Source organism: Hipposideros armiger, unplaced genomic scaffold, assembly GCF_001890085.2.
Source record: "Hipposideros armiger isolate ML-2016 unplaced genomic scaffold, ASM189008v1 scaffold_13, whole genome shotgun sequence".
NCBI lineage: Eukaryota > Metazoa > Chordata > Mammalia > Chiroptera > Hipposideridae > Hipposideros > Hipposideros armiger.
Genome location: NW_017731363.1, coordinates 4411249 through 4423643, shown reverse-complemented (window position 1 = coordinate 4423643; position 12395 = coordinate 4411249). Strand labels below are relative to the sequence as shown.

Here is a 12395-nt window from a genome sequence, read left to right as displayed (position 1 = left end):
GTGAGCTGGTGCACTGTTGTGATGCAAGAGACATGAATTGTTGGCGAAAAGTTCAGGTCATCTGACTTTTTCATGCAACCTTTTCAGCACTTCCAAATAGTAAACTTGGTTAACTGTTTGTCCAGTTGGTACAAATTCATAATGAATAATCCCTCTGATATCAAAACAGGTTAGCAACATCGTTGCAACAAGTTCGCGAACTTAATTGTCAGACCTCATATGTATAATGTGTGTATATATACACACGTTATATATATATTAATATATATAATACATATATATTAGAGGAGCATTGTCATTAAAGTGAGATCATACAGTATATATTCATTATTTTGCAACTTGCTCTTTTTAACTGATCCATGGACAGGTTTTCCCATAGCACACACCAATCCATCTGATGTTTTAAATGTAATATTCCCGATATTTCCTTGTCATGCAGTGCATTTCTGAGTATGGATGAACCATAATTTATTTTATCACTTTCCTGCCAATGCACATTTCAGTCTCAATTTTGCACTCTAGCCCAGGGGTCAGCAAACTTTTGAGACGCAACAGCCGCCAGGGGTCAGCAAACTGCGGCTTGCGAACTGTGGCTCTGAAATAAAATTGAAGATGAAAATAAAGTTATTATGATTTCATTTATAAAATTTTTACAGGATATTATTCACATACTGGTGATTATGTAAAAATATATTTATGGCTCTTGAATAATTTTTAAATTGTTGTGAGGGACAGGATTGGCTCTTGCAGGGGTCGGCAAACGTTTGAGTTGGAACGTACCCAAAGAGCCGCATGTGGCTTGCGAGCCGCAGTTTGCCGACCCCTGCTATAGACAATGGTAGAAACGCTGGTGCACATCCTGGCAGTAACACCCTTCTACGCTCATGTAGATGTTTTGGGAGCAGAGATTCCCAGAAATGGGCCTGCTGGATTCAGGACTATTCACGTTTAATATATAAGATCCAATAGCTACTTTTGTACCTTTCCAGTTTATACTCACACCAACACTACAGGAGAGGAAACATTTTAATTTAATTGTCCATTAAAAGAGATTGCAGAAATGCTGGGCCAGATCTGATGTTTTGTGATAATAGCTATATTGTCATCTCTGTGTGTCTAAGGTACTTCACCAGCTTTTTGCTTTAATAAAATATTTTGTAGTAATAAAAAGACGTAGCACCTTTGACAAGTGCGTTAAATAAGTCTGTTTGCTATGTATATGTTTTCATGGAGTGTGGGGAGAGATCTGCCATTAACATTAAATAATAAGAAGGCTTATTTTTTCCTGGAAACAAGAACGTGAGCAAATTTTCTTAATCAGGTGAAAATAAGCAATATCTTAAAAAAATAAAATGCAACATTGGAGAATAAGCAGAGACTCAAAATCATATTGGAAATTCCTTATCAGAAATAGTCATGATATAATAACTCCGCATTGTTCAATGGGTGTTGTTTGAGTTATGCTAGATGAATAAATTGTAGCAGTGTGCTGTACAACAGAGTGCCTATAGCTAACAATACGGTATTGTACATTTCAAAATTTAAGAGGGTAAATCCCATGTTATATGTTCTTAGCACACACACAGATAAAAACAAAAACCAAGGGACATGAGGATATTTGGAGAGGTGATAGATATGTCTGTTACTTTGATTGTGGTGATGATGTCATGGGTGCTTGCATATGTCCAAACTCATCAAGTTATGCATATTAAATATGTGCAATTCTTTATATGTCAATTATACCTCAATAAAGGTATAAAAACAAATAGTCGTGAATGATATCTCAAGTTGTCTTAGTCAGCTTGAGCTGCTGTAACAGAATACTACAGACTGGTTGACTTAAACAACAGAAGTTTGTTTCTCACGGTTCTGGAGGCTGGAAAGTCTGAGATCAGGGTGCCAGCCTGGTCGGGTTCTGGGGAGGGCCTTGTTCCTGGTTGGCAGATGGTGTTCTTTCTGTGTCATCACATGAGAGAGAGAGAACTCTTCTTATAAAGGCACTAATCCCATCATGAGGGCTTCACCCTTGTGACCTAATCACCTCCCAAAGGCCCCACTTCTAAATGCGATCACACAGGAGGTTAGGGCTCCAACAGATGAATTTGCAGGGACACAAATATTCATTCTATAACACAAGCCTAAACCAGTAACCTTGTCTAATATTTCACAGTGAAGCAACCTTCTTCTCATTGATAATAGAGTCAGTAACCATTAGTGAAGACGAGCTGCTGTAATGTGCATGGGTTTTGTTTTCTGCACTGTGTATGTTAAATATTTGAATGCAAAACAGAAAAATTAAAGCTATAATGAAACACACACGTGCTGTGCATACATATATATATCTCATTTGAAGAATGCATGCATCTTCTATTAAATTTGCCACTTTGGGTTATTTTAACCTTTTATTGAAGTATATCATATATACAGAAAAGCACATCAGTCATAAATGTACAATTGGATGGATTATTACCAAGTGAACACACCTAGGTACCCAGTACAGGTCAAGGAAGAGACATCAGCAGACCCCACACCCGAAAGCCCTGCTCATGCTCCCTTTGTGCCCCTCCAGATACCATCTTCATGAAGCACCAAGTTCTCGGTGTTGGAATTCTTGTACTAGAGACCAACCTTGTTTATTTTCTTTGTGTCATTGATGCCACCATGACACAAGAGAATTTTCAAAATTCTGATCTATCACCTCACTATTCTATTGATAGAGGTAGAAAACCCTCATATTTTGACGAATACTTGTGGAAAAAACTAATCCTACTAAAGTGACTCTTCACACCTTTACAGCAAAATGGCTTTGGTCTCATGGAATTCTATAAACTTTGCCTACTTCATTTGAGTCTTATAATGGTTGCTGGCCCTTAATGGAAATTTTCATCGGTACCCATAATATCTTACTGGTTGTAAATGTTTTACTTCGTTTTTATATAGTCCATAATAAGGAATGGAAAAGAATTACATAAGCAGCAAATGTTTGTTTTCCTTGATTGATGAAATGTTTTACACAAGCACTTATAGCTGTCAGAGCAAATGTCTGAGAGAAATATAAATTGCCTTTTTTTCTTTTAAGAGGAAGCCTTCTCTTCTGCCTTCATTTACAATTTTGAAATTCTGCAGATTGTGAAAGCAAGCAGATTTGCCTAGAGTGAGATGACATTTCTCTACGCAGAGTTGTATTTTTTCCCAGAGGGCTATGGCTATGGATGGTGGGAGAGATCTCTCTCTCTGTCTCACACACACACACACACACACACACACACACACATTCAGCCACATACAACATTGCTGTAAGATGAGATTAAGTTCTGGTTTATTAGCCAAGGATTCAAGAACTTATGCTGGTAAATGTTTAACCAACTCTCCAGGGGACACAGGAGCAGAAGGCTGATTTGTCCTGTTTGCTGATCTCTGTGGTGTAAATCCTCCCACTATGGCCAGTTTCAAGCCAGCTACCTGAGATCACTGAACATGGGGTTAGGAAGAGATGTATGTATCATTGGCCTTCCCATGCTGGTGCAAGCTGCACCCAGCACACCAAGGCAAGGTGGCCACACAGAACAGGAGCAAACGCAGCATTTCTCCCTCAACTTCTCATGGGCCCCAAAGTCATCAATAGGGATGTAGTAGCCACCAACACTGTCCACACAGGCAGGGCTGCTGGATTGGGAAAGCTTTTTTGGGTACCTTTTATACTTATGTCAGAAACAGGACAAACGTGCACAAAAAGTCTATGCTCTTTAACACAAAATTGTCATAGACACCTAAGATTCCTCCCCAAAAGTCTGCATTCTGGGGGTAGGAGGGCAGATGCTGAGTTGGCGTCCAGGGCATCCTGGAGGCGCGCCCCTACCTCCGGCTTCCTGGCCCATTTTTCTGTAGCCCAACCTGGCTCTGTTTCCAATGCACTTTTACTGGGGGCTTCTGACACTGACATGGAAAGCTACAATCTTGAATCTATTTCATCATGATTTACAAATGGTAAAATATTTCCTTTCAGAAAGATTAGGATGCTTCCCAACATAAGGCTTGGAATGGGGGAAAGCAGTCCCGGCTTTTCTGATGCAGTACTCTGTGCAGCAGGACACCAAATCAGAAACAGTGCATCCAGTCCTGCTCTCCGTACCAGAAAGTTCATGAAAAACTCCACTTGCAGATAACAGAAAGCAGATTCCATTTATTTAATATTCCAGAACAGGCTGAAGTCTCTGGTGGTAGAAGTCAGAAAAGCAATTGCCTTCTGTGGAAAGGCATGGCTGGGGGTGGGAGCTATGAGGGCAGCTTCTGGGCTGCTGCTTATGCTCTGTCTCCTGATTTAGATGCTGGTTACAGTGGGTATTCATTTTGTGGCGAGGTATTGAGATGATCACGGTGCCTTTTTCGGAATAGATGTTATACTTCCATGAAAAAGTTTAATAATTTAGAAACACTTTTACTGGCCCCCTTGAAATTTCCCCAGTGATTTCTGGATCCTGTGGCTTTCCAGATAAAACCCAAACTCTTTTACCAAGTGTCAAGCCCCTATATAGTCCTGTCCTTCCTTCCCCCATCTCCTCCCCCACTCTCATCCCCAGCCCGAAGGTCCCCTTACCTCCCCCCAACTGGCCCTGCAGGGCTCACGTCTGTGCTTTTTTGTTTTTAGTTTTATTGGGGAACAGCCATGATCATTGGTTACACATTGCTTTCATGCTACAATGGCATAGTTGACTCTTTCAGGGAGGGCCCAGCTCACAGTGGCCCATTCGAGGATCGACCCGGCAACCTTGGTGTTATCAGCACCACGCTCTAACCACCTGAGCTAACCAGTCACCCCTCACGTCTGTGCTTTTGTTCTCATCTACCTTCCTCCCTGAAATTCCTTCTCCAAATTTCTCAAGTCCTAACTTTTGCCAAGGCATCTCTGACCAACCACCCTCTTACTCCTTCCACTGGATGTCTGTAGGCTACGTGATTACCTGTATCATGTACAAAATGTATCCTGTTGCTTGTTTATCAGTCTTTGAAACCATCTCCCCAACTGCACTGCCAGCCCATCATGACTTCCATATTTTTATGCCATAGGACCTACAAAGCAGTTATCCCCAATGCCTATTGATTATGACATCAAGGAAAAGACGGGATGCCTGTGTGGTTCACTGTTTAACTAGTAAATCTTCCAAATCGAGACATTCCCCAAAGCTACCCTAGAGTAAACCTACCATCTGGGAATACTTCGAAAACTCACGTGGCTGTGCTTTCTACGTACATGCAGCCTTTTGTAGGGTATGTGGGTTGGACAAGACTCTCTCGACTCTGTCCTGGCTCATATTTCTGTACCTGGATCCACAGGCAGATGCCTGCTCTCCACTACTGCCCTCTTTCAGTGACTTTGAACACACCTCTCCTTAAATATGCTCAGTCTTTCTACACAGTTGAGTCCGATGTGATGGCTTCTGTATTTTTGTACGCTTTCATCTTTCACTGAGATGAGTGGCTTCGCATCTCAGACAGAGTAGAAGCTGACGTCCTGATGATGGCCTCCAAGGCCCTGCATGATTTCCCTCATGAACTCTCCAACCTCCTCTCCCACTTCCCCTCACTCCACTTCTGTCACACCCTTCCTTGCTGGTCCCCAAACATGCCAAGCACATTGCTGCCTCAGAGCCTTTGCACTTGCTGATCCCTCTGCCTGGTGCTGTTCCCCCAGATACCTGCATGGCTCATTCCTTTCCCCCTCCTTTTTGTGCTCAGAAGTCATCAGAGAGGCCTTCCCTGAGCACCTGGTTTAGCATCATGAGCTCCTGCCTCACCTTAATGCCCTTCTCTGCTTTATTTTCCTTCCCAGCTCTTTTCACCCTCCACCATGCTATTAATTTACTATTTAATTTATTGACCATCTCTCCTCAGTCAAATGTATGCCCCATGAGGGCAGGGACTTGGTCATTCTCTGTTACTTCCTCCGTGCTGGTACCTGCCCTGGCTCATAGTAGGTGCTTAATCAATATGTGTGAATGGATCTTCTCCCATTGGGATCCATCCTCCCAGTCGTTCTGTTGTCATGGCTCTGGGATGGCAGGAAACTTGTCACCCAACTGCTCATGGCTATTCTCCTGAGCCATATGTTCAGTCATTTGGCTTTTACACTTCTCTGGGAGACTTAGCTGGTCATGTATGACATTCCTCAGGCTAATCAAATGTCTTTTCTTATTTAAAATTATCTGGTGTTGTGATGTATTGATATTGTAGCCTATGGCTCTGATGAAACTGGGATTTCAGACATTCATTCTGAGGCTCAGTTTTGTGCAGAGTTTAAGGACAGGGAATGGTGGTTGGAGGGAGGGGACAGTTATTTTTAAAAACTATATTTTGTACAGATTGAAATCCCAGTTAGTCTTTGTATTAGTTGTGATTGACTAGCTTCTAAAACAAATAGCTCCCAAATATCAATGTCTTAACATGATAAAAGTTTATCTGTGCCTCATGTCCTATTCAGGTTGGCAGCGTCCTCATTCCTTCTTGTAGTGGATGGGGGTCGAGAATATAGAAAACTGCTGTGAAGGGTTTTATGAGCCAGGCCTGCAGGTGACGCACGTGACTCCTGCTTCCATCCCATTGGTTAGAATGCCATCATATGGTCCCACCTCACTGCAAGGGAGGCTGGGAAATGTAGTCTAGCTATGTACCCAGGGAGAGAATGAAATAAAGATTGGCAAATATTGACTGGTGTCTGGAACATTTTTACTTCTCCAGACAATTTTGCAGATCATTCAACTTAGGTGGGCTGTTCTCACCCTCATTTTAGAGTTTTCCTGATATGTTTACAGAAGATGAAAGGACATTTACTGTGTACTTATGTGTGCTTATTGTTTCTATTTCAAATTTAGATCATTTGCTCTAAACTGGATTAGAGATACAAATGAATTTTTCTAATACATTAGAAAATGTTTCTGGTGTTCTGGATTATGCAAAATATATTGTTCTAACCCCTATTCCTCTGTTGAAAGTAAAATAGGAGAAATGATGGACCGTAGAATGAAACCAAAAATGATTCTTTGCATGGAAAAAATCAAGCTACTGACTTTTGTTTTTGATACTTGCAGAAACAAATCCATGAATGGAATTTTACAACCTGTTCCATTAAGGGAATAAGGTAAGAACATAAAGGAAAGTGTAATTATGATTGTAATGTAAATAATGATGATAATGTTTTATTCCTTTAATGTTTCCACTTATTTATAATATGTGATGTTCTCATTTTTAACAGAATCCAAAATGGACTATTTTCTCTTTTGTTGCCCACTTGAGCTTGTTTATGATGTGTTGCTAGTAAGGGCTTCTTGGCTTGTTATAAGAGAGTAGCTTTTTTTGTATACAACAGACCAAACTCTTGTCTCATACATTTTTAAAAAATGAAGTTCATATCTGTAGAAACAGAAAGTGTTTCTTGCTTGAGCCAATGATGTTCAAGTGCTCAGGGACCCCCAGAATTGAAGCTGGGAGTTACTTGGCAATGACACTTGGCTGGAGTCTCCTGAGCAGAGTAATGGAGCCAAAGGCATTGTTATTAGCGAGGGTTGTGTGTTCCGAGAATAGGGCTGGCACTTGCTCTTTGGGTCGGGAGTGGTGACCATTTGGGCCTGAACTGTGTGGCTACACTCTTGAGTCTCACCCTACCAACACATCTGAGGGTGGGAGCAGCTCTGAAGTAGATACAAGCTCTAATCCCTCTTTTGCTATTTGACCTTGGGAAAGTCACTCAGCTTCTCTAGGTCTCAGTTTTTTCATTGTTTCCATCAAATTAAGGGCTTAGACTACAGCTGTATGTCCTTTCTCTAAGTCTGAGTCCACAGGCCACTGAATGAATCCCCTGTTACCTCCAGGCACAGTATGATCCTGTCCTAGATACATCAGTGTTTAAATTAGGATAATGTTTACGTCACTTTAAAGGGAGGGAAATAATTTAAGAACAGAGTAGTGCATTTGAATAATACTGCTCAGGAAAATATAAGAATAATTCAGAAAGTGTTGAACATTTTCAAAAATGTATACTCAGTAACTAAGTTTATGAGAGCATGTAGTCAAGAACCTTTTTATAGAGATACATCTTGCTGCCATTTCAACCACCAACAGGGATGTGCAAAGGGCCTGGGGTGAGTTAGACCCTGGGACCAATGCAACAGGAAGAGCATGTGCTATCCAACTAACTGTGGTGGTTCCTTTACAGATTGAGTTTTAAAACTTACTCATCTATAACCTAGTTTTAATTCTTTTTGAATCACCCTGTACTATTGCTGTTTGAGCTCAGGATTTGTCATGTAATCCATAACATATGAAGAATGGCCAAAGGAGCTATGGCTGGCTGTCAGGAAGAGGTGACTTAGAAAGGGCAAGATAGTGACTTCATTTGTTTGAAGAGCTAATCATAGAAGAGAATCTAGCTTTTTCCATAGTGCCATTTGGTAAAATGGGGGTCATTGCATAGGCTTTGACTCAGTGTGGGTAAAGAACTAGATCTAGCAGTGAAATCCATCAGCAGATGGAGTGTGGTGATTTTTTTTGTCACTGGATATGTTCAGGCAAGCTAAATGTTGCCTGTTCGAGGAGCCCAGACCTTGGGTGGACCAGAAAACATTTAAAGACCTTTCTTGAGCTAAAATACCATGTTTATTTCTCCTTCCTTTGTGTGCCCACGAATACTGTGTCCTGATATTTTTCCAGTCTAGAAATTCTTTTGATACCATAGTAAATTATTTCACAAATACATTTCTTGTCTTTTTTGTGAAATGATAAACTCTTGAGGACGAAGAGTTTATAAGAGTTTATTTGAGTTTGTAAGAGTTTATATGAGACACAGACCATATTTTATTCCCTTTTCTTCTGCCCATATGCTTTGCTTAGCACTGAATATATAGTAAGTTCTTGATACATATTAAAGTCAGTTGATGAATACAAACTCAAACATAAGCAAGATAAATATCCCTGCTATTTAAATTTCATAGAAAAATAGAAGTCAAATTTTGGGAATATTTGTTAAAACATTAATGAACCTTTCAAATTTGTAAAATGGAAGAAAATCTGTCACTAGATTTTCCTCAAAACTTTTAAATTAATAACTCACATATACTAAGCATTCTTATGTTTTGAAATTTTGCAGCATATCCAAGTTTGATGAACGGTGTTGTTTTCTTTATGTCCATGATAATTCTGATGACTTCCAAATCTACTTTTCCACCGAAAACCACTGTAGTAGGTGAGTTATAGCTGATTCAAATATTTGCAATCTAATTGTGGTGAATCATTTTAAAAGGGTCTTTGTTGTGAAAAATATTTATTTGCTATACTGCCTTTCCTGAAAATTTAACCTCTAGAAAATTATTTTTACGGCTTTATTGAGATATGATTCACATACCATGCAATTCACCCATTTAAAGTATACAATTCAATCTTTAAAAAGTATATTTACAGTTTTGCAACCATCACCGCACTCTAATTTTAGAATATTTTCATCACCCCCCGAAGAAACCCAGTATCTGTTAATAGTCACTCCCTATTTTCCCTCAACCTGACCACCCCCCAACTCCAGCCCTATGCAAACCACTAATCTACTTTCTATCTCTATGAATTTGCCTGTTCTTGACATTTCATATAAATAAAATCATACAGTATGTGGTCTTTTGTGACTGGCTTCTTCCACTTATTATAAAGTTTTCAAGGTTCATCCATGTTATAGCATGTACCAGTACTTCATTCCTTTCTGTGGCTGAATAATATTCCATTATATGAATAGACCACATTTAATTTATCTATTCATCAGTGAAAGGCATTTGGGCTATTTCCACTTTGGGGCTATTATGAAAAATGCTGCGATGAACATTTAAGTGCATGTTTTGTGTGGCCATATGCTTTCATTTCTCTTGGAGCCAAATTACTGGGTCTTATGGCAACTGTGGTTTAACCTTTTGAGGAACTGCCAGACTGTGTTCCCATTTTACAGTCCCATCAGCAATGTATGAGGGTTCCAATTTCTTCACGTCTTTGCAACACCTGTTATTGTCTGTCCATTTGATTCTCGCCATCCTAGTGGGCATTAGATAGAATCTCATTGGGGGTTCGATGTTCATTTCCCTAATGACTAATGATACTAAACATCTTTTCGTGAGCTTACTGACCATTTAAATATCTTCTTTGGAGAAATATCTACTCAAACCCTTTTACCAATTAAAATTTTAACTTTTTATTTTGGAAAATTATTCAGACCCATAAGAAAGTTTCAGAAAACAGTACAAGGAATTTACATATATGTTTCACCCAGAATTCCCCAATGTTAACCCTTTATCACATATGCCTTATGTTCTCTCTATTTTCATATGATTATTTTTTCTGAACTGTGTAAGGGTAAGTTGTAGACCTAATGCTCCATTACCTCTAAATACTTTAGTGGGTGTTTCCTAAAAACAAGATGATTCACTTACGTAATCACAGTACAGTTTCCTAATCAGGAAATTCAGATTGATATGGTACGATAATCTACAAACCTGATCCAAATTTTACTTATTGTCCCCTTGATGTCCTTTATAGCAAAACAAAAGATTTTTTTCTCTGGTCCGTGATGCAATCCAAGATTACATGTTGCATTTAGTTATCATGTCTGTATAGTCCCCTTTATCTGGAACTGTTCTTCATCAACTTTTGTCTTTTAAACTTAATGCCTTCCAAGAGCACAGGCAATTTCTTTTGTGTAGCCCTTCAATTTGGGTTTGTTTGATGTTTCCTCATGGCTACATTAATGTTAGGCATTTGGGGTAGGAATACCACAGAAGTGATGTATCCTTCTCAGTGCATCACACAATCTTTGTCTCACCACTGGAGATAATAACTTGGGTCACCTGGTCAACGTGGTGGTTGCCAGGTTTCTCCAAACATTGTCTATTTTTAATTGGGTTATTTATATTCTTATTATTGAATTTGAAGAGTTCTTTATATATTCTGGATACAAGTCCCTTATCAGATGTATGATTTGCAAATACTTCCATTCTGTGGGTTGTCTTTTCACTGTGTGGATGGTATCATTTGAAGCACACAACGTTTTAATTTTGATGCAGTCCAATTTATCTAATTTTTCTTTGTCATTTGTGTTTTTGGTGTCATATCTAAGGTGGCTTTGTCTAACCCAGAGTTTTCTGTGGTGTTTATGTTTCCTCCTAAGGGTTTTATAGTTTTAGGTCTCTGATTCACATTGAGTTCATTTTTGTGTGTGGTATGAGGTAGGGGTTCCAATTTCATTCTTTTGCATGTGGATATGTGGTTGTCCTGGAACCATTTGTTGAAAAGACTATTCTTTTCTCCCATTGAATGGTCTTGGCACTCTTTTAGAAAATCAGTTGACTGTAAATGTGAGAGTTTATTTCTGGATGTTCACTTCTATTCCATAGATCTGTATGTCTATTCTTATGCCAGTACCACATTTTCTTGATACTGTAGCTTTGTAGTAAGTTGTAAAATCAGGAGAGGTGAGTCCTCCAACTTTGTTCTTGTGTCTCATAATTGTTTTGACAATTGTCGGTGCTTGCATTTCCATGTGAATTTTAGGATCAGCTTGTCAATTTCTACAAAAATAAAAAGCAGCCAGGATTTTGACAGGAATTGCATTGGATATGTAGATCAATTTGGGAAGCATTGCCATCCTAACCATATTAAGTCTTCCAGCCCCTGAACATGGGATGTCTATTTGTTTAGGTCTCTTTAATTACTTTTCTTTAATTAAATTTATTGACGTGACAATGGTTAGTAAAATTACATAGGTTTCAAGTGTACAATTCTGTAATGCAACATCTATATATCACATTGTGTGCTCACCACCCAGAGTCAGTTCTTCCATTACTATATACATATTTGACCCCCTTTACCCTCTTTAATTACTTTCAACAATTTTTGTAGTTTCAATATACAAATGTTATATTTCCTTTGTTGAATACATACCTAAGTACTTTATTCTTTTTTATGTTATTGCAAGTGGAGTTGTTTTCTAAATTTCTTAATTCAGATTGTTCATTGCTAGTGTATAGAAGTACACTTGCTTTTTTTTTAAGATTTTATTGGGGAAATGGGGGAGGGGAACCGCATTGGGGAATTGGGGGAAGGGGAACAGACAAGTCACTGTCCTTTTGTTCTTCAGTCTAGTTGTGGAGGACGTCACTTCACTGGCCCATGTTGGTATTATCATTGCGCTCTTCCCGGATGAGGCAGATGAGTTGCTGGCCATTGGATGGCTGCGCATGGCGACTCTTGGCAGCTCACACCAGCTGCTGGCTGCTCATGGTAGCTCACGGCAGCCCACTGCAGCAGGGGCTGCAGCCTAGGCCATTGCCGGTGACTCATGGCAGCCCAGCTCCAGGTCGAGCTGTTGTTCA

General features: G+C 39.5%; 1 protein-coding gene across 1 annotated transcript in view; it reads left to right on the top strand.

Moving 5' to 3' along the window:
- Positions 1-12395, top strand: part of MAP3K15 (mitogen-activated protein kinase kinase kinase 15) — a 120544-nt gene that overhangs the window by 76401 nt on the left and 31748 nt on the right. Inside the window, exons 12-13 of the mRNA XM_019666853.1 lie at positions 7086-7135; positions 9140-9235. Of these exons, the coding sequence (XP_019522398.1) occupies positions 7086-7135; positions 9140-9235 (146 nt within the window). The remainder of the gene's footprint in view (positions 1-7085; positions 7136-9139; positions 9236-12395) is intronic.